The sequence below is a fragment of the Populus euphratica genome, unplaced genomic scaffold, assembly GCF_000495115.2.
Source record: "Populus euphratica unplaced genomic scaffold, PopEup_1.0 scaffold2.1, whole genome shotgun sequence".
Classification (NCBI taxonomy): Eukaryota; Viridiplantae; Streptophyta; class Magnoliopsida; order Malpighiales; family Salicaceae; genus Populus; species Populus euphratica.
The window spans coordinates 2707543-2735129 of NW_011499846.1; the positions used below are offsets into that span (position 1 = coordinate 2707543).

The window sequence follows — 27587 nt, forward strand, 5'->3', positions numbered from 1 at the left end:
GCAGCAGCAGCAGCAGCAGCAGCAGCAGCAGCAGCAGCAGCAGCAGCAGCAGCAGCAGCAGCAGCAGCAGCAGCAGCAGCAGCAGCAGCAGCAGACATCTCTCAACAACCACCGCCATGGCTGAGCAGGTACACTCTCTCTCTCTCTCTGATATTGTTTGCTTTTTTCTCATGAACTAAAACGATGCGTCCTTTAAATCTCGTATCGATCTGATTTGTGTATGTTATTTTTTCTGTAGACGGAGAAGGCATTTTTAAAGCAGCCTAAGGTTTTCCTTAGGTAATATAAAGCACTACTGCTTGTTATTGTCATGCTTATGATGGTGTTACTTCTCTGTGCGTGTTTGTTTTAATGTTGTTTTTGTTTTTTAGCTCGAAGAAAACTGGAAAGGGAAAGAGGCCTGGTAAGGGAGGAAACAGATTCTGGAAAAGCATTGGGTTGGGTTTCAAGACACCCAGAGATGCCATTGAAGGTTTGCTCCTCTTATCACTTTACTAGCTTCTTGGTTGTTTAATGTTATGTGTTTCTGTGGAGACATTTAAATGCTGCTTTTTGTGTGTTTATGAACCTGTGTTATATTTTGATCCGGTTTTTTTTTGGTTTGAAAATGTCGAAGTTGTCTTGTTTTTGCGAGACTCTGCTGTATTTTTCTTAATATCAGGAAGAGGTTTTGCTGTTAAGCTCAAGAAAAACTTGATTTGCAGTTACTTTTGTTAGTTTAGAACCCTGCCAGTGTCCTCTGCTCTATAGGGTTGCTTAGACCCACCGTGCCCCACTGGATTTCTACTGCTTAGTTTATTTGATTAAGCTGTCTATGCTTGCGGTGCTACTGAGCAATTTGTTGGCAGAATCTCTATTCATTCCTAATATTAGTAGGAATACAGTAGCACAAAGCATCTTTCTTGGAATATTGTTTTAATTCACCTATAAATCAGTTCGCTGGCATGTGTTTTTCTCTTTGATTCATTATTGTTCTGAGTGCTTGTAGTAATCGTTTTTTAAAATTCATCATCATCATATATATTTTCTTTTTAGCTGGAATCTGATTGTTGAATAGCTGATGGAGTGTGGTAGCTGCAATAATTTGTCATTGCGGACTGGCATATGTTAAACACACACACACACACACTTGTAAATGGTTAATTATAGGGTGATTTGCTCTGCATCCTTTGATGTGGTTTGAAGTGTCCTGGCACTGGACAGCTCAAGGTTATTTATCCTCTCATTTACTTTTCTATCTCGAAGTTGTTATGTAGTTGCTAGTTAGCTGTCTGCCTGATGCGTGCTTCAATTGATTGATATTATATATTTGAAATTGCTAGTGACTTGTATGCTGAGCAGGAGAATGTGCTGATCTTGCACCTTCTTGCCATTGTACACGCTTAAAGCAGTTTATAATTGAGGTTGTATATCATGTTTTCAGGAACTTACATTGATAAGAAATGCCCATTCACTGGGACAGTTTCTATCAGAGGACGTATCTTGTCTGGTACTTGCCATAGTGCAAAAATGAACAGGACCATTATCGTGAGGAGGAATTACCTTCACTGGGTCAAAAAATACCAGAGGCAAGGACAAGCTTGTTTATTCAATTTTCATGCTACTGTTTCATCTTGTTTTTTTCTCGATAAAATGGCAACAAGTCATCCTCTCCTTCTGAATGCTAAGTTATATTTGTTGTCTCGCTGGTATCCATCAGATATGAGAAGAGGCACTCAAACATCCCAGCACACATCTCCCCATGCTTCCGTGTCAAAGAAGGAGACTATGTCATCATTGGTCAATGCAGGTCTGTATTCAGCATTTTTCTTCTGTTTCAAATCCAAATCATTTTTCATCACACTTGCAAAATGTGATGAAATATATTTGTTTTTTAATCTTGCAGGCCATTGTCAAAGACAGTGAGGTTCAATGTGTTGAAGGTAATTCCAGCAGGATCTTCTGGTGGTGCGAAGAAAGTTTTTACAGGCATGTAAGGGGTTTGATTCTCAAATGACGTGATGCAGCCAGAGATTCATATACCTATAGGCGATCTTGGCTGTTTTATCAGCCTTCAGATTAAATGGACTGATCCTTATGTTTTCCTTGTATCCTAGATTTTGGTCTGTTTCTGTTACTATCAAGGATGATCTAGATTGAAATTTTGAGGATATTAATTGCTTTATTTTGCTGGGTGTTATGTTATTTCTGATTTTTGTCAGTAATATTCATCGTTTCCAAATCTCTCCCACCAAGAGTTTTCTCCTGTCTGGAACAAGTTTTTCATGGCTCTGTTTCCTATCTGCAATTGTATTGCCTCATGCTTGTCTGTTCCGTCATTTATCATGATCATTGTGCATGTTAGCATATGGGCAACGCCATTGCAGGGGGGAAACCCCCTGGAGTTCTTGCCTTGTTTTGATAACCAGTCTCTTATCCTTTTTCATTGATTTTGGCCCACGGATAATTGCTTTCAAAATAAGGAATTTTGGTCAGTAAGAAACTTCCATGCAGATGTTTTCGGTTCTCCGTATGGTTTGCGTCTAACACGACCCACAATTTGATTTATGCCTTGACGATGCACGACTCTGCTCGAAAGCTTGAACGTGTTTTCAGATCTGGGAAGCTACTCGGCAAGTGTTACACACACAGGAAGGTACAGAGGTTGCTAAAACCAAAAGATATATATGAAGTCTTCGTCTACAGTAAGATTTGACCAAATAAGTCACTGGTCCTACTGTAAAATACCAATCCAGCGTTTCATCTTCCTGAAAGATTTCTTCAATCTCACATCTCCACCTTCTATACATAGCCTCACTCCATAATACTATTATAGTGTATTGGTTTTTTTTTTTATATTAAAAATAATTTTTAAAAAATTAATGTATTTTAGTATGAAAAACAAAAAACTATTTGAAAAGCAACAGCAATTACATTTCCTTGAAGTCTTTATCTACAGTAAGATTTGACCAAATAAGTCACTGGTCCTACTGCAAAATACCAATCCAGCGTTTCATCAACTTCCTGAAAGATTTCTTCAATCTCACATCTCCACCTTTTATTGTTCACCCACCTAATCTTGGCCGTTCATCTCTACCGCCATACCTCGTTATTGAACGGAAAATACTGCTCCTAATTAAAAAAAAAAATACTTAGCCTCACTCCATAACACTATTATAGTGTATTGATTTTTTTTTTCAAGTTGTTTTTAGGTGCTTTGAAAATTATGATTTGTAATTTTATTTAAAAAAATTTCAGTGGTGTTCTTTATTGATTTCTTGTATTTATTTATTTTTATCTTGATTTTAATTTTTAATATTAAATTTAGATTTATTGAAAGTGATGTTTTATATTTTATTTTTATCTTTATTAAGTTATCTTGATTTAAGTCATTAAATCAAATCGGTTATATTAAATTAATTAAATATATTACTATTTTAAAATTTTAAAATAAATAACTATTAATATCAATATATCATCATATTAATATTTTAAAAAATAATTATTTAACATCCATTATATTTTAAGTTTATTGCTTTTTTTAACAGTGCCCAATATTTTTCTTACATTAAGCTCAGATTTATCCAATTCTTAGCCTACGAGCCAATAATCCAATGTACTATTGCAGATTGAAAAATTTGCGTTTTCCTCTCCTTTTCAGTAATTGTCAACTTGACTTGTCCCGCAGGTTAAGAATCTAATTTTTAAAATTTGATTTACATTAAGTTTTTAGTTTAATTAAATTACTGATATGGTAAATCTTAGTTAATCTATTCGGTTTTTTAGTAACTTGATTGAATCTGTCAAAACCTATTAAAAAAAATACAATTTTAATACATGCAGGCAAGTTAACAGAATGATCTACTAAATTAATTATTTCTTCAGATCAATTTCTATATCCAGTTTTACAACCATGAAATTGCTGGTTGAAAATTTGACAGCAAAAACGCTTTATATATATATATATTATATTTTTCATATAGATATATTAAAATAATTTAAAAAATTCAATTAATTTTTTTTAAATAAATATATTTTTAAAACACTTTCAAACATCATAATATAAGGAAACCAGGGTGAGTGTTCCGCTACTACTTCAAATGCAAGCTAGAGCAAGCTTCGTGGAAATCCAAGCCCTGACGGGTCCCGCTTAAATTTTCCCAAATGTTACTGGTTGGAGCTCGACCGTTCAGCGGGCCCATCTGCTTACGTGAACGCCCCCGGATTCCACCGAGTAGTTTTTAGTGACATAGTAAAAAGGCAAAGACAACTGCTTTTTTGTTTCTTTTGTTCTTGGTAAAGACTTGTGCTTTCTTCTCCGTTGTTTCCTTCCCCTGCTACATAAATTCTATTTCCGCTCTTTCTCTGTGTTTTCTCTCAAGAAAAATTACATATGGGTTCAAGTAAAAGCAGTTTAAATGGGTCAGGTTCAGGTTCAGGATCAGGGACTAACAGGTTCAAGCGCAGAGCCCTTGCTTCTCTGTTTTGTGGTTGTTCTGTTTCTCGAGCTCCTATTGAGGTTCTTTAACATCATTTCTCTCCTTCTCTTTAGATTTCTTTTTATGAATCCATCCATCAACTTGAAGTTATTTAATTTAAGTTTGGTACTAAAGAATTCTTTCTGATCAATTAGCTGACTGATGAAAATAATTTAGCATTAATGGTTTTGTTTTTAATGGGATTATCTTTAGTTATTTGTTCTTTTCTTCGGTTGCTTAGAACATGTTACAATAAAGTGAAAAACAACGAATGGAAGGAAAAGATAGAATCTTGAAATGGGTCTTCGATGTTTTCTCTTCTATTCTTCTTTTTTTTTTTTGGTTTGGATGCAAATGTTTTGAAGTCAATATCTCACGAACCTGAAGTTCACTTAACTTATATTGCAAGTAATTGTCCACTGTATCGTGACAAGTTCTGGTTGCAAGTTACGATTATTCGATGAATTTATAAGTTGATTACGGCGGTTGAGATTTTTTTTTTTGCATCAAAACAATATTTTTTAATTTTTTAAAAATGATTTTTGATAATAGTATATCAATAAAAAAACATAAAAGCAACTAATTTTAAGAATTGTTTTTTCAATTTTTTTAGAAACTTTATTTGGAAAGCAATTCTAAACGGCCTTGAGTTATTCTTATATATTTGTGCTTGGTTATATCAACAACAAAGACCAAATCCCAAATCAGTTGCGGTCGGTGATATGGATCCTTCTGTGCCATTCATGTGCTGGGTTACGGTAAAACAAGGGAGAAAACCAAAAACCTATCTTGGAAATCGAAAATTGACTAAAGTATCTTGTAATGGAGTAATTCTGAGACTGATTTTGACTTTCAGATGGGTGATCATGTAGATGAATCATTGACAGGATCTCTTGAAAATCTAGCTACTTGTCATGATGTGTCAGCGAGCTCTAAGCAAGCCTCATTTTCTAACCTTGGTTCGGAAACTGGGTTAAGAAGTTCCAGTGTTGAAAGTGGGGATTTATCTCGAATTAGTAATGGTAAGGTTGAGGATAGTCCTGCTTCTAAGAATAGCGAGTTACAATCTCAGCAGTCAAATGTCAATGACAGTCTTATGGAAGCTGATGCAGCCAGTGCTTCTGTAAAAGAACAGGCACCAACAGCATCTGTCTCTGATGTTACAACGGTGGCAAGTGTTGTAGGTCCGGAATCTGAGAATCTAGATTCGAATGAGGACTCTGTTTCAGATGCAAGTATTGATTTCTCCAATACAAATTCTGTTATTCCTGCTTCCTTAGTACCTCCACAACCACTTTCAGAATTTGTCTCATCTGATGGGGAACAAGAAGCGAGGGCTGCAAGATTGGTTGTTGTTGATGTGGTGAGCATACAATCCAACATTTTCTCAAGTAGCTTTGCAGAAATTAGTAATCGTGAGGCAAGAAGGAATAGTATAAGGATGTTTTGGGATGCTTTTTCTAGAAGCAGTTTGAGAAGGAATGGAGGCTCTCAAACCTTAGTTCTCACAACTAGTCATGCTGATGATCTAGGATCTCATGACAGATGGCTCCTCGATTTTAGTGGCGATCTACATTTTGATGGAGTTGGTCGTGGATCTAGATATCCTAGCACTAGAAGTCGACGCAGGAGAGAACGACCGTGGCAATCAAGATATGAGGTAACAGTTTATACATTTCCTTCTGATGCAATCTGTTTATGGGATAAATTGTCAAAAGACCCTTGAAAGTTTTTTATGTACTGAAAACTTATTTGATCATATAATCAACAATTCATCAAACTGGAGGTTCTTTGACACATGCAATTCATTTTGATTTAGAATTCTTGTTACTATTTTTACCTGGTTATGCTTCACAGATTAATATTTCCTGTATTTTTTTTTATTACATTTCATTCATTATGCAGAGAGAAAGATTTCATGATGTGCATGATGAACAAGGTTGGGAAGCTTCCTTGTGCCCAGCTGGCCTTCATCGTAATGGTACATGTTTATGTGAACCCTCTTCTGTGGCTGAGGAGTCTAGCAGCCATGCAAATATTTCCCAAATAATTCTGTTGACAGATGCACTTTTTGAGGTAAATAGATTTCTTTTATGGTGACTATGTTTGAGGCACTCCGCTAGTTCTATGCCTTGAGAAGCGTCAACAGATTGCATTAGTCCAAATTACATCTTTTAGCTTTCATATGTCTTTCTTTATTGAAAGCATTGATACACATAAACTTAAATGATTCCTTCATGTTAACTACAATCTACTTTCCAAAAACCTTTACAACTGTGTTAACTCATCAGGTACAATATATAGAGACTTTTTAAGTGGAATGGGCATGGAATTTTTAACATTTGTCGTCTTATGTGAAGCATGTTCTTAAGCATCACATATGCAGAATCGTCCCATAGTCTTACTTCTCATGGTTTTCTTATCATGTTTGTTTTGTAGGTTTTAGAGGAAATTCATCGCCATCACTTATCCCTTTCACCTTCTATGCTCTCTCTTCCTGCTCCTGAGGCTGTTGTAAATTCGTTACCTCTGAAGAATTATCAAAAGTCTCATGGAACTGAGAATGTGGCACAGCATGAACAACAGTAAGTGAAAATCTTATAAAATAATACAAAACTAACATTAGCAATAACTTCTGCTTGAAAAGAAGAGAATAATAAATGACACAAGGCAAGTAATTTACTAACCAAAATAAAGAAAGAAAACCTTTAGGGAGTAGATGTTTTTGTTACTTCCTAAAAGGGATGCGTGTAGACATGAGGCTAACACATTATATGTATGTAAAATGTCCTGTATAGCTGTGCGAAATTGTACAAGGAGCCATCTTCGTGCTTGGTCACAGAGTAGTACAAGAAATATCCATTGATACCATGGCTTCTTGTACCTGCCTGCAACATGCTCTCTCCCCGCATTTGTACTTGCTTACCGAATCTACTTTTACATGTGGTGAGGTGGTAATAAAATTCTGACCATGTGAACCGTGGTACTGGATCATGCTAGCCTATAATTTTTATTCCTTTTTAACTTGATTCAAAATGGGAAAGCGAAGGAAAAAAAATATTAATTTGAAGTAAAATAATATATATATATATATATATATATATGTATAAAATTTTCTTTTGATATCAGTACATCAAAACAATTCAAAAACATGAAATTTTTTTTGAAATTTTTCAAAGCTCCGGTTCAACCAGAGGCCAAACACAGCCCTTAATTCCACGCATAAATCAAGGACTTGAAATCATTTATCTACTGTTCATTTATGATTCTGAATAAATCTGTATGGCCAGCATGCATTCTACTGTTCACAGCAGTATTCATTTTCCCTTCAAACGCCTTGTGAACTGAATTCTTGTTCTCTCTAGTTAATCCTGACCAGTATCGGAAAAATTTATTTACAGGTGTCACATTTGCTTGGTTGATTATGAGGAAGGAGATAAAATTCGAGTCCTTCCATGTTCTCATGAATTTCACATGGCATGTGTTGACAAATGGCTCAAGGATATACATGGGTAATCTATCACTACCATGCTTGTTGTTTTAGATGACTTGGGCTGATTACGAGCTGAGTTCTAATTTCTTTTTGTTCTTATGTTCGTTTTCAGCGTTTGCCCTCTCTGCAGAGATGATGTTTGCAAGGGTACGGCTGAAAGTTCGACCTCAAACCCAGAGAGCACGTCACCTTGATGCATATATATATAAAGACTTGTAAATAAGGCAAAGTTCTTCCTGAAATGGTTTGAGGTCTTTCCACAAGACCACAAGACAAGGTTACCTGTTAGGAATTTTAATTTTCTTCTTTATGATATCCTACGCTTTAAGCTTTTCAACTAAAGTTTAGCTTGCAGTATAATCATTTGCTGTCAACAGTTGTAGAAATCTTATATTATAAATTGCCATGAATGAGGTTATGGAAAGTATAGGACATGGAATAAGATTTTGATATGTCTGAGCCCCAAACTTTTGTTTTTCCTAGTAACATCATCCTTCTTACTCTTTTTATGGCTCTAGCTAGCTAGTAACTCGTGCATTTATTTTCTTTCCTGTCACCGAACAATTATTGTACCAAAAAGTTCATCTTTATTACCAATACCAGCAAGGCACAAACATTGCGAATGACATTGAGTTGGTCAATCCGTTAGCGGCATATGGCTTGTATAAACTGGATGGGGTATTCCTGTAAATGCACACTGCCCAGATAGTTAAAAGTTGTTAGGTTGAATCTTGTAAAGTAGACTAGTCTAGGAGAAGCTTTGATGAAGAAAAAGCTGGAAGTAGGAATTTCCATTTAGTTAATTTTGGGAAATATGTGACTTTTGGATCTTAGCCGAAAGGTCACTAGAAGTTTTGCAACATGCTAGCGTGCTGCAAGCTGCTTTGACTATTTTAGGCCCTTGATTCCCAAAACTACGTTCGAGGGCATTTGTGATTCTGTTTGACTCATCCATCTAGGTTTCTTCTTGGTCATGCTTTGCCTGCCTTCATGGACCATGAGCATCCACATAAGAATCAAAAGCTAAAGCTTGTATCCTTAACTCATGGGGCCTACATTCAATAAGTTTTTTGGGCAGGCATCCATAGAGTGCAGGTGAAGCAAAGTGAGGAGCAGTAATTGTTCCTGAGAGGGTCACTGTTCTTAAAATCTGTCGGTGTTGTTATGTCTGCTTAACCATTTCTTTTTGTAAAGGAAAAAAGAAGAAGAAACACTCGGTTAGAGAACTGGGACAGGATGGTTCACCTCATCCTCCAACATAAATGAGGTTGGTTGCAAGTTTCAATTTAAGAGTCAAATGTTCTGCTGGACTGCAGGGAACAGTCCACCCGATACCACTTCCTATTATACGAACCACATGTATGCATCATGTATGGAGGTATGTACTCCTATAATATGCTTGGTTTAGGAAGCAACGTCTGAAGGAATGGATGAACTGCCCTCAAATTTTATGCTTGTATAGGCATGTCAGCATGTCATCTGCTGTACTTTTCATGACAGGAATTCACCTTCCCGTAGAACTTGAGAAGAATCAACCAAATTCATCAGCTTCTTTACTTTCTTGGGAATTTCTCTTTTACAACAACAAAAGGAGATAAGAACTCAATTTTTCCCAACTAGAGTCCTGTATTATCTAAATATTTCAGCTTTGCAGGTCCAGATGATAAATACATGTCCTTTTACACATAATTTCTTCTCTATTTGCGGCCGGGGGTTTACCTAAGCGTCTTAAGTTTCGTGGGACATCCTCATTGTGCTTAAGAACAGATGGCAAAGCTAAGATACAAGAGCTCAACATTTAGCTGAGCTAATCCATTAATGCAGTGGCAATGTTAGTTGAGAAAAATTCCACGGCCATTCCCATCATCATCCATCTAAACTCCGATGATAAAATAACACACGCCCACCATCATTTTTTATGCCCTTACACCCACTCGATTTTTCTCACCTGCGAAAAACAAGAAATACTATGCTTTATCTGTTTTTACTCTGGTACATCGTAATTACGACCAAGACCTATCATTCCAGCATTGACAGTAAAATAATTGGATGAAAAGCTCTTCCTTGTTTGACATGCAAATCCCGAACGTGGTTTGTCTTCTTCCATGTTTTTAGGCAGGGAGATGAAAGAAAAAAACATTTCATCACAGACTTGTGCAGCCAACCTATATATTTTGATGGTAACAGCAATGTCAGATGAAGCACTGCTCTGTTTGTTTTTGTTATCAGAAGCATGCCAAGAGTATGGATGAAGCAACGCAGCTTGAAAAAAGAGAAAGATCCCCAGAAAATAATTTTTTTTTTACTATTGAGAACAGATGATGGCACGGGTATGCTACTTTCATACATAATCTATAAAGATAATGAGAATGTTATGCTAATTTTTTATACAATAGAATAATGCAACATCATCCGCTTGCCTCATTAATCCACGGCATCCAAGTAAGTGCAGCAACTCCTTACAACCCATTCCCTTAAGTCGACTAATTTTATATATATCAAAAACTGATTTGGATCATGGAACACATCACATATCTCATAATCACGTTGTTATAAATTATTAAGAAATCAAGCATAGTTTTCATATACTACCTCAGATTTGACCAAGCAAACAATACATATCAACTTTAAAACAATATCTTTTTAGTATTTTTTTTAAAATAAAACAAGGTTGTTTTGGATAAAAATTTATTGGAATTGACACGATTAAATCTTGATAATTCAATTCTGGTTTAAGGTCGCGGGTCACCAAATCAATCGAACAAGGTTTAATAACTATAATACTTTAAAAGACAAAACTTTAGAATAAAACCTACTGAATATGTATATTTTTTAGTTGTAAATGATGGTGAGGTTTGTAAGCAGGAAAGAACATTATATTTTTATGTAATGTAAAAGTAATTAGTTACTTGAACTAGGAGTTTTGTAATGGATCAAGGTTGCTATCCCTTTAATGAAAGTGAAACAGTCCATATTCTTACATTTATAACAGACTCCCATAGGCCAGGCCAGAGCAGTAGGCACACACCCCTCCTCCTCTCCTCTTCAAAAACTGCGAGCATTTATTTACTCAGAGATTTCAATTCAATGCCTTGGCAGGTGAAACCCATGCCATAAATGACCACCACCACCACCACTCCCTTTTCTCTCTTTCTTTGCCCCTATCCTCCTCCTCCTCCTCCTCCTCCATCCCCAGCACCACAGTAATCCACCTCACGTTCAGTTACTATCCTATACACACCTGCACTTCTTAAAGGCCAACCCACCCGTTTTATCAGCCTCTCCCTTTCCCTCTCTAGAAACTGAAGCAAACGATGTCTGCTCCTCCAGACTTGTTCACCACAACACCCACCGATACCAGCGGAGGCAACAAGACTTCGCCGTTTCAGAACCTTAACTCAAGCATCTTGATCATCATTTTAATCCTCTCCATCACTCTGTTGGTCTCTGTTTCTCTTTGCTTCCTTCTTCGTGTCTTAAACCGCCATTGCCTCAGCCACCTCTCTCCCTCTAGAACCACCGTCACAACTACTATGATAACAGCCCCCTCCTCCTCTAACCGTCACTCAGGTAACAACAACCACCGTGTTTCACCAGAAACCTTAGAGCCTTCCATTGCTGACTCACTTCCTGTCTTCTCCTTTTCCTCCATCAAACGGCGGTCATCCTCCTCCCCTGCTATCTCCGGCGGCGATTGCGCGGTTTGTCTGTCCAAGTTCGAACCGGATGATCTCTTGCGATTGCTTCCGCTTTGTTGTCATGCTTTCCATGCACATTGCATTGACACGTGGGTCAATTCTAACCAATCATGTCCTCTTTGCCGGTCTCCTATTCTTATATCAGAGTCCGACCTCGCCAAAGCTATCTCTGATGTCGAAGCTCGCGGTGGTGATAGTTTCCGCCTTGAGATTGGTTCTATTAGCCGCCGAGAACATCCTGCTCCTAACTCGGCCTCCTCTCTCTCCACATCCGCAGCCTCCTTTGCTGCAGGCGAGCATCGGAGCTCGTACTCTGTTGGTTCGTTTGATTACGTCGTGGAGGAGGAATCGGAGGTTACTATCAATCAATCACACAGGAGGAGCATGTCGAAGGAGAGTGGTGGCGGTCCGACATTGTCCGAGCAGCAGATTTTGGCAGCGGAAGTGGCTGCGGCGAGAGGAAGTTGGTTAAGAGAATACGTTGACCGTCTATCGGCTTCTCTCTCTTCACGGACGGCATCGTTTAGAGGTTCTGGAAGGTTCTTCACGGGAAGCAGTCGCCGGAGCGAGATCGCCGGTGTTGGAGATTATGATTTGGAGGCGAACCGTGTAGGAGAAGAAATTAGCGAACTGTTTCGTTGGTTTTCAGGGGTATAATTCATAAATAGATGAAACGGTTAGGGTCAATTACGGGATTTAAATCTTACCGCATTTTCCTGGTCCAGTCCATTTCTTGCTATGTCCACTCTATAAGGTACAAAATGACAAGACATGCTGGTAAGTGGATAAAGCAAAAGAGAGAGTGGAAACTCCTGAATCTATGGTTCCTTCCTTGGCTTGTCATCAATCTTTTTCGTAGATAAAGCACCAAGAGAATGACATTTTTGAAAGCATATTGGTCTATGATGCCGAGTGAGATAGATGATGCATGGATGGATCATCCATCCAGGAGGTACATACATAGTTGTTGATTTCCTACCTGGATGGTTTGTGGGTTTTTTTTTTTTTGAAATTCTAGAGAGAAAAAATATTAATTAGTAATATCAGACACTCAGTATATATGGGGCTGTCATCATGTGAATTCTGTGATTTCTGAATTGAATGTTGATGTTCATTGGTTGATCTTGGCAAATGGATCACAAGCACATGAATTAGTTTAAACGAGTCACTTTCACGTGAGGTCATATGGACCTTGAGATTAGTCTCTTAATCAGCACTAGTTTGATAGGTTCATGGGAGATGAAGTTCATGCATGAATTATGACCTTAGAGTTTCTTTGCTATGTGTTTTCACGCATCCGATGATTTAGCCATCTTGAATACTTTGAGATAATCTTGATTACCCTTTTGGATATGGTGAATTTTTCTTTTAAAAAAAAGAGGGATTGTCTTGTTGACAGTTTGATTCCTGTCAGAGTATGATTGCTGGGAGTTTTCCAGTAATCTGAGAAACCGCCAGCCATGGCCGTGCTTATTAACTTGCTGCTAGAGATCTTAGGAACCTCCTCTCTGCCAAGAATTTCTACCAAGTACTTATTTATCCCTCTCCCCCAGCTTCAAGTCCTCTCCACCTTGACCTAATTTTTGTTGGAGCGATAGCCATTTTGGACATCTAATCAGGGTGCCTGAAAGATCAGCTGTTGACTCCTTGGGTATTAAGGACACGTAGAGAGTATGGTCAGATCAGATTCTCGTAAAGGTCTCCATTTCCATTTGAGGGTGATCCCAGACAAGGGTTAGGTAACTTGGCACGCGCTTGTTTTTCTGGTTATGGATATTATAATATATTTGGTTGATAGTGAGACTCAAGTTGTCAGCATAATGATGGCTGCGGACTGCGTCCGCTCACAACAAGGGAACGAGTGATCGGAAAGGCAACGGCTTGATTCTGTGCTTAAATTAGAAACCCATGCCTAATCTGATGCCTCGAAAAATCACACATACTGCTGCCGCCTCTGCCTTTTGCATATGGTAAAATCAGTCTTTAAATTGGTTCAAATCAACCCCTCTATTTCCAACCAAAGGTGATTTGAGTCCTTTTAGCCCACTCTTGTATGGATTAAATGCCCAGATGAAAGCTACCTGTGAGGAGATAAAATTGCATGTCTTTATAGATTTTCGAAAAATATAAAGGACCTTCCCTGCATCGATAGACAAACAAGGATGGAGGCGGGCGACACGATGCCCATTCCCCTCCCAGTGAGAAATCTAAATTCATATTTTATTTATTTATATATTTATTTTTATTCGAGCTTCAAATTTATGGTCAAAGTCCACACACACACACACATAATTGATATTTTTTTTTGTTTTATTATGCATTAACTATCAAATATTATGTTGCAAATACATAAAGCTATAATTGTTTTTTAATTGATGGGAATCCTCAAGCCTGGTTAATATATATGGGATATGATTAAGTGTTCGATATTATTGTGATATAGAATATATTTTACTTAAAAATATATCAAAATAAATTTTATCCTTAGATTTGATCATGAAGTGAATTGTTGATGTTTAATTAAAAGTTAGAATTTTGTTTCGCCAAGGATTCGACACACCTGCTCTGAAAGCCTGAAGCAGGATAAGAGAAGAAGGCAGGGAGGGAGTTCTGGACTAACAACAATAATAAAAAGAAAAGAAAACCATGTCTGTTCTGTAAATTCATCAGCTCAGGACAGATTTGTTGGATTAGCTATGTATAGAATCATTTCCATCTTTCTTTGTCTTTTTGTCAAACTTTTCGTCGCCTATAACAATCCTTGAAGAAATCGGATTGAACTGGAAGTGACTCGAAAGAAACCCCCGACATTTTGTTAGGATTTAGAATTGACTCTGACAAGTTATGCCTGTCTTGTCGAAAAAACAGTTACGTTTTGAAATTGGGTTAGTGGTTAATATCTTTTTTAAAATATTAATTTTAATATTAACATATTTACAATATCTAAAAATATAAATAAATATTTTTAAAACATAAAATCAAACAAATTCTAAATCTTTCATGAGATTATTCTTTTCTTTTTTATCCTTATTATCTTGTCCCTTGTTTCATGGGAGTGACAAAACTATTTTATGATATGAAATATTTTTAGTATTATAGTGCTGGTTGGTTTTTAAATTTATTTTTAAAAAATATATATTAAAATATATTTTATTTATTTATTTTATTTTTATCATCAATACATCAAAATTATCAAAAAAAAATTAATTTAAAACAAAAAAATAACTTTTTTTAAAAAATACTTTTACATCCCATGAACAAACATACCTGTAATTGAAGTTTAAGCATGAAATTCGATAAATATGAATTCACAGGTAAATTGCAACTAATTTAATCACGTGATAAAAGGAATCTGATTTTGAGACACAATTGGATGATCATATGCATTCATGACATCACAAATGATAAATGAAACCTTTAAATTCCAAAAACCTTTTTCAATACCCAAGATTTCTAATATCTAAATTCTCTTCCGAGTCAACTGCGGGTAGTCTTAGCACAAGTGGGCCGTTATAAAGTGAAACCAACAATTATTGGGCTTATCCATTAAAGGCCGGAACAAGCAGGGCCGTTGAGAAGGGCCTGGACAACTACTAGCAGTTGGAGGGAGGAAAACGTACGAGAAACAACACCTGGCCCCGTGAATCGCGGGTTGGATGGATTTGCAGGTCTGTGGGCTGACCTGAGGCCTATTGGTCTTTTTAATAAAATCAAAGTAATTTTGAATTATTAAAAAAACTAAAATGACATAATTTAAATATAAAAATAAAAATCAGAATTACACAAGCACCACGCTGTTTCTTTTCCTAATCTCTGGAAGACTTCCACTGTTTAATAGCAAATCACATTTTTTTTTAAATTTTTTTCTATAGTTCATAGGAGATTGTTAATATCTATAAATATAATCTCGAGGATTACATTTTAAGATTTTTAGATCAGAGTATATCTATTTTGCAAGTTCTTTTTTTATTATAGAAAGAGGCTAGAACTAGAGATTTTGTTCTTTGAAGAAATGGACGCAAGTGCTAGTAATTTCAAGATTAAAAAACCCACGGCAAGGGGCTGCTCTGGTCTTCAGCAAGTTCCCAGGCTTGCTATGACGAATCACAACTCACAAACAGCCATGGTAGCAGATTTGGTTCGAAGAGGGAGCCAAGGGCAATTGGCTAAGGCGATCATGCCATGTCGTGCGAATAGATGCAACCATAGAAGGAACACCTCGAAACCTGTGTATTTCAGCAATCTTTGTAGAGGGATTAAAACTATTGCTGCTGGTGTCCTGCTGATACTCACTCTGATCATTCAGACTGGCTTTTGATCTCTGCTACTTCATCTATTCTCTGCAATGATGCATCTAGTTTGTATGTTTTTATATTTAATTTTTTTTTAATATTTTTACATCATTTTATATTGATATAAAGTTAAAAATAAATTTTAAAAAATAACCATCATACTATTAAACAAACTACATGTATAAAAAATAAAATAAAATAAATGAATAGAAAAAAAGAATAATGATAGGGACTATACTATTGAGTGGACCCGTTAAAAAATCCAGCCTGCCGGGTTGATATGAAATCCTGTAACATTAGATCTTGTTTAGGAGGGATTTTCCAAATCAAATGCCTCATTCTACAAGATTCAACCAAAATAAATAATAAAAAAAAAAATACTTACTCTGTAATATAAATATTCTTAGATTATATTGCATGTCAATCAAAATTAATTTTTTTATTAAAGAATATTAAGAACACACATTCTATATCAATTTTATATATTTAAAATAATTAAATGAATTTTTATGAATACTGATTTTAAGTGTCTGAATTAAAGATTCAAGAAAGGCAACAAACTTCATTAATCTCTAAGCCATTTTCTGAGGATCTTGTGCTCCTCAAGCTTACACGTGTTGATTTCGCAATCATAATTATTTTTTTATAACGATATATCTATATCTAATTAGTTTTATTTAGAATTATTTTTTTAGACATGCACAAGTATTAAAAATGCAGTGTTTAGATCAACAAATCCAACGGCCAACGAATTTCAGTATACGAAAAGAAAAAGAAAAAGAAAATACAAAATACAATTATGTCTGCCACTTTCCTGGACGTGAAATCAGAGAAGATAACTACTGAACGAACCCCACCAATTGAATTATAAATTTGCAGCGCATGACGAGTAGCAATTGTAAAACAATGCCAGACACAAACTCGGCTTGGTTCATCATTGCGTTTGGTAAAGTATTATGAGTTGTTTTTTAACTAAAAATATATTTTTTAATTAATAATTAAAATCAGGATAATATATCAATTTATTATTTTGTAAATGAAAAACAAATTAAAAAGTACTTTGCAAGGCAAAAGTTACGAGCACCTAGCCGGGAGACAAACCATTACAGCAGTAGAGAGTAGAGAGCACGACCGCAATAAATATACTTGTGCTGGGATCGTTGAACGAACCATTAAAATCCAACTACCCGTAAACCTAACCACATACGGATTTTTGTTTTATCACCACAGTGATAAATACAATGAGATATTTATGATTTCTTTTTGGCTAAATAGCTTTAACCTCCGGGAATATTAACCCATTTGTTAATTAAAATCAGGTTCTTTTATCAAATATTATATGTTCGTTCATTAAAAAACTCTAACATGTGAAAGTCACTCGTAAATTAATCTATTTTAAGTGTATGATGAATAAAATATCAATAGTGGTTGATTTTAATAGCTAAATATTCTTTTAAGTAAAGTTTCGAACTCCAGTCTCATAATTATAATATATTATTACTGGGAGAGCTTCATTTTTTAGTGGACGAACTTGACTTAATGAAATTAATCGGGTCAGTGGATTTTTAAATACTAGAATTTAAATAAAAAAATAATGGTACAACTATATTTTTAATTTATTTCTCACCATCTATTTTTAAAAAAAAAAAAAACAAAAAAACTCCAGTAATTTCAGAACTAGCTGCCCAAACTTCATAAAATCAGGCATCAATTGGCATTGCAATCATCCAACTAAAAACGCCAATAATTTATTTCATTCGTCCCTCTCGGTCATGGCAACCACCCGGAGCGTAGTCAAAAGGTAGCTTTTTTATGCTCCACAAAAACCCTTCATCCTTATCACTATCCTTCTACTTTCCCTGTCTAACCTCTTCCTTTCCTCCATTTTGTTTTGTGGGGACGAGTCCTCATCTGGACCCGTACAAGCGTGACTAAAGGAAAGAGCTGTCCGTGAATTATTAGTGAAGTGAGATGCATGTTTTTCGAACCAAGCCCCAATCAGCTCGAGATGTTTAGTCTGCTCGTCACTGTCTTGAGTCCACTTATCAGTACAAACAAGATTTATTTATTTATTTTTATTTATATAAGATATCTGGGTTAGCTTACGTGTAACATGATTAATCTTTACAGTTCACTGAATACCCTGCAAATCCAGTAGACATGTAAGGCACCGCAGGGATAACAGATATACACACCAAAATTTTAGTGAAAAAAAAAAAAGATTCATTTTTTATTGTCTCGCAGCCACAATTTTAGTCTTGTAGTGAAAAATCGTGGTCTCTCAAGTTTTTATTCATTCAAATTTGGTCATCAATCTTCATTTTCTTTTAACTTCACCGTCAAAAGTTATAGTGTTTTTGTCCTCCATGTCATCAGGCATCCGAGCAATAAGAGACTGTTCTGGGGGTTAAATGATAGGTTGATTTTACATCATATAATTCCTAGTTATTGTTAAGAATAATATTAAAAAAACAAGGATTATAAAAATCAACTACCTTTCCCCATCAGCACTGTTTAAGATATGCATAAATTTACATTTTAGTCTCTCAATATTTTAATTATTTATACTTGATCCATTCTATTTCTAGATTTTTTTGTTTAGCTTTCAAACTTTATTTTTTTACATTTTAATCTTTATATCTTGAAATATAAGAGAAAAAATTATTGAAAAGAATGAGAGAGAGAAGCTCTCAAGGGGCTGGGTTCTAAACACTAATATCTTTTATTTTGGTGTTTATGAATTCAACTTTAATAAATAAGCTCAATAAAGATGATCTTCATGTTCAGTACAATGAAAAAGTAGATTTCATCTCGATGTTTTTTGTTATCTCATCTAATGTTGAGTTTTTAGATCAATTAAAATGTTTTTATTTTATTTTTTGGATGAAAAAAGATTGAAATCTTGATTTTGAAAGCAAAAAACACTTGGACGCTGATCTTTTGTTAATCAAAGATATCTCAAACAATGAAACAAATGAAAAACAAGTGATGATCATCTATCTATTTTTTAAAAAATAATAGAGGGTAAATATATAAAAAAACATTTTTTACCTTTTAAAAATTAAAAATAAAAATAAGGTGTACGAGCTTGGACTTTTAGGCTCAAGCATGCTTGGATTTTAGTATGGGCTAGACGATCCCCCATCCCATGCGAGCATGAACCCTTATTTTTTTGTAATATCATTGTTATTTTTTTTAATTTTATAATTAAATTTTTTTAAAATAAACTTATTTATATAATATTTAAATAATTATCCATTTATGCCATTTTTTTCAAAGAATATTAGCCTATTTTATGATATATTAAGAATTGGTTTTTCAATAATTATATATGAACTTAATATGCATATTCTTTTTAAATCTAGATGAAATATCTATTTTTTATTTTTTTTATAATTTTTATGTAATTTTTTCAAGTTTATTATTCTTATATTTTCTTAATACATTTGTGTCAAAACTACCAATTTATAATTTTTTAATAAAAATTACTTTTAAGAATATGATAAGTTTTTATTAAAAAGAACTATTTTTGATTAAAGAAATTGTAAAAAAGAATGCATCAATAAGGGGAATGATCAGTTTTGATTAAATATATATATATTTTTATATTTATTTCAAATCATTATTTTTTTATATTGATTTTAATTGCTTTTATAGAAAAAAACATATATTTTTTAATACATTAATAATAAAAGGAGAATTTATACTAGTAATTATATTTTTCTATGAAATTTAAACTATTACTTTTTCTTAACAAAAATCCATTTTTTTTTAATATAATTAAATAATTTTTTTTGAAAAGCATCTCAAGATCAAATATCTTTATAGACATCTCTCTTTTAATTTTCTGTTTTAGTTTTTAGTTACCATTATCAACTTTTTTTTTATATGTTTTATTGGTTCATATATTTTTCAATTTATTTTATTAAACTTAAGCATTAACTCACTGAAACAATATTATTTTAGCTTTTTTTTTTTTCTAAAATGTTATTGTTTAGGATTAAAATTAAATAAAAATATAATAAATCAAGGCTAACTTTCTCATCTAAAGGTTGATTATGGTTGTAAATCATCATGGATTAAATTGACCACAAAAGGTTATTCTTATTTTTTTAAAAAAAACTTGAACATTAAAAAAAAATTAAACTGATGACATTTTAAACTCACTGCCATTAAAATTACAGTGGTAATTTAGATCGGAGAATCAAAGTTAGATTGTATATAAATGAGTGTAACGAAGAGTATAATTATAAAACTTAATCCGACTCAGTGGATTAATTTGGTGTTCTGTTGACTCAAAGCTTGGTTTGTACCGGGTTTTATCTTGAACCGATTTTTTTTATTAAAATAATATTATTTTAGAATTTTTGTAAACCATGATTCACCGAACCATGTGATGCAGGTGGTTTGAATGAGTCGGTTGTGGATTTGCTATAACTAGTGTGTGGATAGATTTGCAGGGATAATCATGGCCACTAAAAAAGGCTAAGGGCCAGAAAAGGTCTATGTTGCATAGAATGACTGACTCGATAAAGGGTCCCAAACATTATATAAATTATGCTTGAATTTTACAGGTAGGTTCCAAAAACTAGTTTTATAGGGGCTAGCTTGGTGTGACTAGTCTTGATTTAGAGTTATAAAGTTTTGTTTTGGTTAGAGAAACAAACTATTTAAAAAAAAATTAATTTTAAATTAATTTTTTTATATATGTTTATGATATTCGGTGAAATTCTTGTTATTTGTACTCTATTTTTTTTTTTACAGTAACCCTATTCGAAAAAATCGTGTCAACAGGGCGTGAAGTGATACCAGAGTTGCGTCACCATGGACGCGTCACCGTGGGTCAACCTGCTCTACCCCCAAGGTCTGATAGCTGTATAAAAGAGTGTTATCACCTTACTGAAGAGCATCACAAAACAGAGAGAGAGAGAGAGAGGGAGGGAGACTGCCTTCAACGTCCCAGTATAGCTTCGAGGAAATCTAGAGCCTCCTGCTTCTCAGGTTAAGGTACTTGGGTTCTCATGCACTAGTTTTTTCTCCTGTTCATACTCCCTTGTTTCATTATTTTTGTCCCAACAACTGAGAACGTTTAAAGCTCCCAAAGCATTGAAGGTTTCTTAATTTCAGTGTTCCAAAGCTCACATGGTATGCATTAACAATAAACCTTCGATCACCTTTGTACCCTGAAATGGTCAGGGTTTTCGCCTTCCCCCCACTTACTTCGCAAGGGATGAAGTTCGGTTATAGTTTTTTTATTTTTTATTACTCCGTGTATTCCTATTAAAGTTTGGTTGCAGTTCTTTTTTTCTAGATCAAAACACCAAGTTCTATAATACTAGGCTGCTAGCTGCTTATTTGTTTTAGTATCTTCTCCTTCTTCTAGCTAACTAGGGGCAGCTAGATGATGCTTGAGGAAGAACTCTTGGCTGTACATATACAATATCTAGGTTCAGAAAACCCCAATTTCCATGATACATGGAACATTATGCTACACAAACCCTGAACCGTGTATTTTACTAGAAAATCTAATTTGGCTGGTTTGGTTAGTAGAAGAAACCGAGCAAGCAACTAGTTGCTCCAAACGATCCACTGTGATAAAAAGTTTAAGATGTCATGAAAGTCAGACTCCTGATAAATTGATGTTTTGCATAGTATTGACTTATAGACCGGTGTATAATTTATATACAGAATTCGATGTTTTGAGATGCCATGAAAGATCTTGCTAACGAGTATGTATAGAATTATTTTGAGAAGTTAATTTTTCAGCTAGTGGTGACTCTTGTTTTCTTTGTCATGCGAGCAGAAAACTTCCACAAATGGAAGAAAATGAATTATCAAACTCTTCGAATCATATTGAAAAACCTGAAAAACCTGAAAAACCACGCAAACATATTACAATTGAAATTCCAGAGCACTTGGAGACAACCTTTCGGCCAGAGGAGTGTATCTACAAAGCTCCAGCTGCACTTTGCGATTCAAACAGAGCTTCCTACACTCCTCGGGTAATTTCTATCGGTCCTTTTCACGGTGGCAGTGAAAATCTGCAGCCTATGGAAATTCAGAAACAAAGATATCTGAAAGAATTTTGTAAGAGATTGCGAGGGATAACAAGGGAGGAAGTGCAAGAATCTTTGAATGAACTTTTGAGCACCATTGAAGATCATAAAGATGAAATCAAACGCTGTTATGCAGTTAATACCGTTGATTTTCCTTGCGATGATGATAAGTTTGTGAAGATGATTCTGTTCGATGCAGTGTTCATCTTCGAGCTCTTCTTGAAGAATGAAGAAGATAAGCGCGATAACAGACGATATCAAGATGATTTCATCATAGGCAAACCCTGGCTGAGAGCTGCGATTCAACGGGACTTGATATTGCTTGAAAATCAGCTTCCATTCTTCATTCTCGAGAAATTATATCGCCTTGCCATCGACGAAAGAAAGCCCAATTATCTTTCTTTCCTGGACCTTTCCTGCCGCTACTTCAAGAAGTACGGTAGGAACAAAGCCAAGCCAAATGAAACCAATCATTATGAAGCGTTGCATTTCACTGATTTGGTAAGACATTTTCTATCCTTCAAGCACCCGCAGTTAGAATCACCAGATGGAAAGCAAATTAAAAATCTTTATAGCGCAACCATGCTGCACCAAGCAGGAATTAAGTTCAAGCCATTGCCGGATGAATGCTTGCTTGACATAAGAGCCTGGAAGCAAGATGAGAATCCAGTCAAGAAAGGTGAGTTACATATGCCACCACTTGAAATCGACAGCAGCACCGAATGTCTCTTCCGAAACCTCATGGCCTTGGAACAGTGTCATTATCCAAGACAAGAGTTTATCTGCCGTTATGTTAAGCTATTGGATTTTCTTGTGGACGTTGAAAAGGATGTGGATTTGCTCATTGAAAATAAGGTTATTGTTAGCAGGCTTGGTGACAGTAAAGCTGTGGCGGAGCTTATTAACAAACTTTGCCTAGAAATAGTAGAAGTGACTTCTGGTTATGATGCTCTCTCCCAACTGCTGAATGATTACTACGAGAGCTCTTGGAACAAAAACAAGGCATACTTGGTTAGTGTGTATTTCCACAATGTTTGGATTGGTACTGGAACTGTTATTGGATTAATCATCCTAGCCATCACCGTGACGCGGTTTATCCTATTCTTTTTCCGCTAGAACTCTATACGTTTTTGCTATAAAGAAAAGGCTCGAACTCGACATCTATAGAAGAAGAAGACATGGATGCTAGTTGAGCTGCAAGCTTCTTGTTGGCTTTCCTCTAAATAAATTTGTATCCCTCTATGACTCACTGTCGCTGCTACTGTTGTGTATGTGGCCGTGCCTGTAGAATTTTAGTTTCCCTTGAAGTTAATAAATCTTGTCATTCCTGTTGTAGGTAACAACAACTATTATTGAACTTGAAGGTTTTCATTAACAAGGATGTCAATGAATTGCGGGTTGCATCATCTCCACATCTTCATCGCCATTAAATAAAACATGTACGTAAAATGTTTGCTCGTCTTTTTCTTCCTTTTCTTCTAGTTGCGTGGACAAAAACAAAATGGTGCTCACCACCTGGCCTGAGAAAGATGACAGAACCGGATAGGATCTGAAGTGGGGCAGCTATACTTTAATGCTATACTTTAATAGAGGTGTCAGTTTAGGTGATCAATCAATGAACTCTTAAATAAAATATATATGACAAATTGCAATGCACTTTCACAGGCTCTCGTTCGTTGGTTTCTTGATTTTTTTGTGTTGAAAAAAGCAAACAGACCTCTATGGGCTGCAATACAACACTGAACCTGATGTTCGAGAAACACCGAGTTCAATGGGCTCTCTGACACGTAATATTTCGAAACATATGATCACGTTACTGCTTATTGAGTTGGATGATCGGAACATCTGTCATCCGTTCCAGTCGAGTTTTTGAATTAAAAGAGCTGATAGAGTCAAGAAATCAAAACCATGTCGAGATATTTTACTATCTCTCGTCCCCAATTTTACAGAACATGCATCACAAAGGCACTGGAGAATTCTTTAACTTTCATGTTTCATTCCCTTGCTTTTTTATGACAAGTAGCCAGCTAAAAGTCGGGCCACCTCACTTTAAGAAGAGGCCCTACTTCTTCCATCTGCAATGTCTTTTGCCATTTCAAGTCCTTATCTACATAGGCCTATCTACTTAGGCCATGCTGTTCATGCGTTGCAGTGAAAAACGAATGCATGGCTGCAATTTAACTTGCGGGGGTAATTAAGATTATAGAGTACAGACAAGCTATTCACGGGTCCCGGAGTTCCATGGTTTTCTTCATCTGTATTTATTAGGAAGAAAAATGACAGAACCTCCAAAGCCGATAAAGAGGTTTTTTAGCCGAAAATTACAATTTCATCCTCACCCGATTGACCGATTGATGTTGACTCAAACCAGGACGAAGTGATAGGTTTTTATAGATAATTAGCTTATCATGGAGATAATATACAAAGTTAATTTGGTCATTTCATTAAATTTGAAAAGTTAAGTTGTTTAAGATGTAAATGGTAATTTTCTAGATTATAGCAAGTAACTATAATTAATTGGAATAAAAAAAATACCACCAAAAGATAGGGACGTCACCCGTTACGTGCCACCTAATTTTACAATTCGCTTTAATTCTTTGAAATGATGGTGGTAATTTTGGTTTTCAAAAACAAATGGATAACCTTGCATGGATATTAGGCTGAACAATATTAAAAAAAAATGAATTAATAATTTTAATTTATTATAAAAAAATAATTATCAATTTTAAAAAGATGAATATAATATTTTTATTTTTATTATTATTGTTATCATTATTAGTCATGTATTAATAATAGCTATTCAAAAAATATAAAAAATATAAACATATTTCCTCGCATCATTTTATTTTTAAAGATAAGGAGACAAGTTAAGCCACCAAATATGAAAAGAAGAAAAGAAAAGCTAATAAACCCTCCAGGTCATGGTTTCTAGCATTCTTTTTCCAACGTTATTTTTTATTTTTAAAATTAAAATTAATAGATTAAATATAAATATAAAATGCTCGTTTTATAGTATTTTATTTTTAAATTAAATTAAATTTTTTTATTTTTTTATTCGACATTAAATTGTTTAGTGTTGAGTCATTTTGAATTAGTCTGGGTCTATAATTTAATGTATCATGAATTTAAAAAATTAACTAAAATATAAGAAATATACATAAGGTTTTTTTCATCATTCAATATTATTTTGTTTCTATTTCTTTTAACTTTATATAAAATTTTTTAGTTATTTTAAAAATAACGTAGGTTATCTTGAGTTTTTTTTTGTTTTTGTTGAATTTAGATTTTTTAAAAGAATTATTTTTTGAATTAGATTAAATTAAATAATTAAATATAAATATGAAATAAGTATTTTATTTTATTTACCTGTTGGGTTATTGCTCTCACAGTGCATGCAATTCTTTCAATTACCTAAATCTTAATTTTTTTTACTTCTTTGGAAAAAACTAATGTCACAGTAATTTTTTTTTTAATATTGAAAAAAGATTAATCCTATTGGCGCATGACTTGTAGCTGGTTTTGACCATGCTTAAAAGTGGAGATATCTTGCGGATACCTTGCGTGAAGATGTTGACGCCCTATGATTCATTTCTTGTTATCAGAAGGTGTACTGTACAGTATATACTACGTACTAGCATGAGCTATATTTCCCTTTGATATTTTAAAGCAGATTCCGTACCTACCTAAGCATAATACATGCTAGGTCACATGTCTTTATTTGTACCCCACATTAATTATTTTAAAGTAAGGTAGCTTTCCCCACGTTACATGTCTTTATTTTTTGTTTTGTATTTTTTTCCTCATTTTTTTTCTCTTTTGGGATTTGTATTTTTTTTAAGATTGTTTTTTTTTAAAAAAAATTTATTAATTTTTTTAATATTAAATTGATTGAAAATTTTATTTTGTAATTTTTTTTAAATATTATTGATCACTACAATGTTTCCTTATACAATTTTTTTTATAAATTTTTTCTTCTTTCTTTAAAATGATTTTTATTAATTTTGTTTCATAGTTTTTTTTTAAATATTATAAAATTGATACAATTTTCTCACATGATTTTTATTTTGCTATAATATTTCTCCATATATTTTTTAAAATTATTTTTATTGATTTTTTTTAATATCGAGCTGATTGAGCATTTGGCTCTAACTTTCCCCACATGTTTTTTTTTTATTTTTTTCTTTATTTTTTCAAAATTGTCTTCTTCTTCTTTTAATTTTTTGTGTTTTTTATTTTTTTTTTAATTTTATTTTTTTAATATGAAGTTGATTGAAAATTTAACTTTGTAAGTTTTTTCTTTAAAACACTGTGGTTTGCTAGAGTATTTTCTCACATGTTTTTTTATTTTTTTTATGATTTTTTTTCCAGAATTATTTTTGTTAATTTTTTTTTTCATATTGAGTAGTTGAGAATTTAGCTTTTTATTTTTTTCTTTAAAATACTGTGGATTACTACAGTGTTTTCCCATATGATTTTTTTTTTGCTATAATTTTTTTTTAAATTATCTTTATTAATTTTATTATTTTTAATATTGAGCTGTTTGAAAATTACAACTGTAGATTTCCTCATGAAAGATTATAGATTGCTACATTATTTCCTTGCATGGTTTTTTTCCTTTTATTTTTTTTGTTACGATTTTTTTTTAAATTTTCTTTGTTTATTTTATTTTTTAAATATTAATCCAGTTAAGAATTATCTTTGTAGTTTTTTTCTTAAAAATATTATGGATTGCACAGTTTTTCTCTATATAATTGTTTTTCCCTACAAATCCACAACAATGTATAAACATGCCACAAGCTTGCAATATCACGCGGCAATAATATAAAATAAACTATATTTTTTGTTGATATTTTATAGAAAAATATTCCCTATATGGTAGCTCACATATCTATGTGTACCCTACATTAATTATTTATAATAGTCATGAAAATGATATTGAAGCAAATTTTATTTTAAAAAGGAACATTATTATAAGTTACCAACATTATTTACGACCAATTGCATAAGAAAAAAAATATAAATATGATGAAATAAAGAAAAAATGGTAAATATATGAAATGTGAAAATGAAAAAAAAAAAAACCTACTCTTTAAAAAGAAACCAGGATTGATGGTTATATTTGGAAGCCTTAACACAATTGTGACTAGATGATGGATTATTTATCAAAAAATCCAAATAGCTTGGGACAAGATTTATATATATTATATAATCAAATAATTTCTTGATTTTAGTAGTCTAATTAATTTTTTCTAACTAAGATGGTTTTTGCCTGATGTTTAGTAAGCCAAGATGATAGATGACAGATACTTGTAAAAAGTCATCTTTGATGAATTTAAAGACTCTTGAATGGGTAAGTAAGTATCGTTTTAAGAGAAAAATAATAATTTTTTTTTATAGAAACTCTAAAAATAAATATGTAATCGAGAATGAAGATTCATAACCCTTTCTTTTGAAGAATTCATAGTTTATTTATAACTTGTGAATTATGTCATTTTTTTTGGAGAGGAGAGGCTGAAAATTCGTCTTGCTCATTAAGCATTGGGTATGGATAAAAAATTTCATATATGTCATTAATGAGGTATAAATATTTT

The 27587-nt window shown here is 33.7% G+C and overlaps 4 protein-coding genes and 1 long non-coding RNA gene across 5 annotated transcripts; 4 read left to right on the top strand and 1 right to left on the bottom strand.

The window, feature by feature from the left end:
• The first annotated feature begins 42 nt into the window (after positions 1 to 42).
• On the top strand, positions 43 to 2201 carry LOC105131501 (40S ribosomal protein S11). The gene is made up of 6 exons (XM_011034509.1): positions 43 to 128; positions 239 to 279; positions 372 to 472; positions 1424 to 1568; positions 1700 to 1789; positions 1886 to 2201. The coding sequence occupies exons 1-6, from the start codon at positions 117 to 119 to the stop codon at positions 1974 to 1976; spliced, it is 480 nt and encodes a 159-aa protein (XP_011032811.1). The 5' UTR covers positions 43 to 116; the 3' UTR covers positions 1977 to 2201.
• On the bottom strand, positions 2085 to 3126 carry LOC105131495 (uncharacterized). Its single transcript, XR_843446.1, has 2 exons — positions 3001 to 3126; positions 2085 to 2747 (listed from the first exon to the last, which is right to left on the bottom strand). It is a non-coding gene; the product is annotated as an uncharacterized LOC105131495 (long non-coding RNA).
• Positions 3127 to 4254: 1128 nt separating this feature from the next.
• LOC105131519 (uncharacterized) lies at positions 4255 to 8455 on the top strand. The gene is made up of 6 exons (XM_011034530.1): positions 4255 to 4498; positions 5314 to 6117; positions 6363 to 6533; positions 6897 to 7042; positions 7859 to 7969; positions 8063 to 8455. Exons 1-6 carry the CDS (start codon positions 4373 to 4375, stop codon positions 8142 to 8144), a joined length of 1440 nt encoding a protein of 479 aa, XP_011032832.1. The 5' UTR covers positions 4255 to 4372; the 3' UTR covers positions 8145 to 8455.
• Positions 8456 to 10838: 2383 nt separating this feature from the next.
• ATL4 (TOXICOS EN LEVADURA 4) lies at positions 10839 to 12776 on the top strand. The gene has a single exon (XM_011034521.1). It carries the CDS (start codon positions 11265 to 11267, stop codon positions 12303 to 12305), a length of 1041 nt encoding a protein of 346 aa, XP_011032823.1. The 5' UTR covers positions 10839 to 11264; the 3' UTR covers positions 12306 to 12776.
• Positions 12777 to 20827: 8051 nt separating this feature from the next.
• Positions 20828 to 23402, top strand: LOC105131560 (UPF0481 protein At3g47200-like). The gene is made up of 2 exons (XM_011034598.1): positions 20828 to 20947; positions 21744 to 23402. The coding sequence occupies exon 2, from the start codon at positions 21757 to 21759 to the stop codon at positions 23110 to 23112; it is 1356 nt and encodes a 451-aa protein (XP_011032900.1). The 5' UTR covers positions 20828 to 20947; positions 21744 to 21756; the 3' UTR covers positions 23113 to 23402.
• The last annotated feature ends 4185 nt before the right edge of the window (positions 23403 to 27587 follow it).

Excerpts from the sequence above, each read along its gene's own strand:
- LOC105131501 (XM_011034509.1), top strand. Across the intron at positions 1,569-1,699 it reads TGGGTCAAAAAATACCAGAG|ATATGAGAAGAGGCACTCAA; the intron begins GCAAGGACAAGC and ends GGTATCCATCAG. Across the intron at positions 1,790-1,885 it reads GTCATCATTGGTCAATGCAG|GCCATTGTCAAAGACAGTGA; the intron begins GTCTGTATTCAG and ends TTAATCTTGCAG.
- LOC105131519 (XM_011034530.1), top strand. The coding sequence starts at position 4,373 with ATGGGTTCAAGTAAAAGCAGTTTAAATGGGTCAGGTTCAGGTTCAGGA. Across the intron at positions 7,043-7,858 it reads GTGGCACAGCATGAACAACA|GTGTCACATTTGCTTGGTTG; the intron begins GTAAGTGAAAAT and ends ATTTATTTACAG. Across the intron at positions 7,970-8,062 it reads TGGCTCAAGGATATACATGG|CGTTTGCCCTCTCTGCAGAG; the intron begins GTAATCTATCAC and ends GTTCGTTTTCAG.
- ATL4 (XM_011034521.1), top strand. The coding sequence starts at position 11,265 with ATGTCTGCTCCTCCAGACTTGTTCACCACAACACCCACCGATACCAGC.
- LOC105131560 (XM_011034598.1), top strand. The coding sequence starts at position 21,757 with ATGGAAGAAAATGAATTATCAAACTCTTCGAATCATATTGAAAAACCT.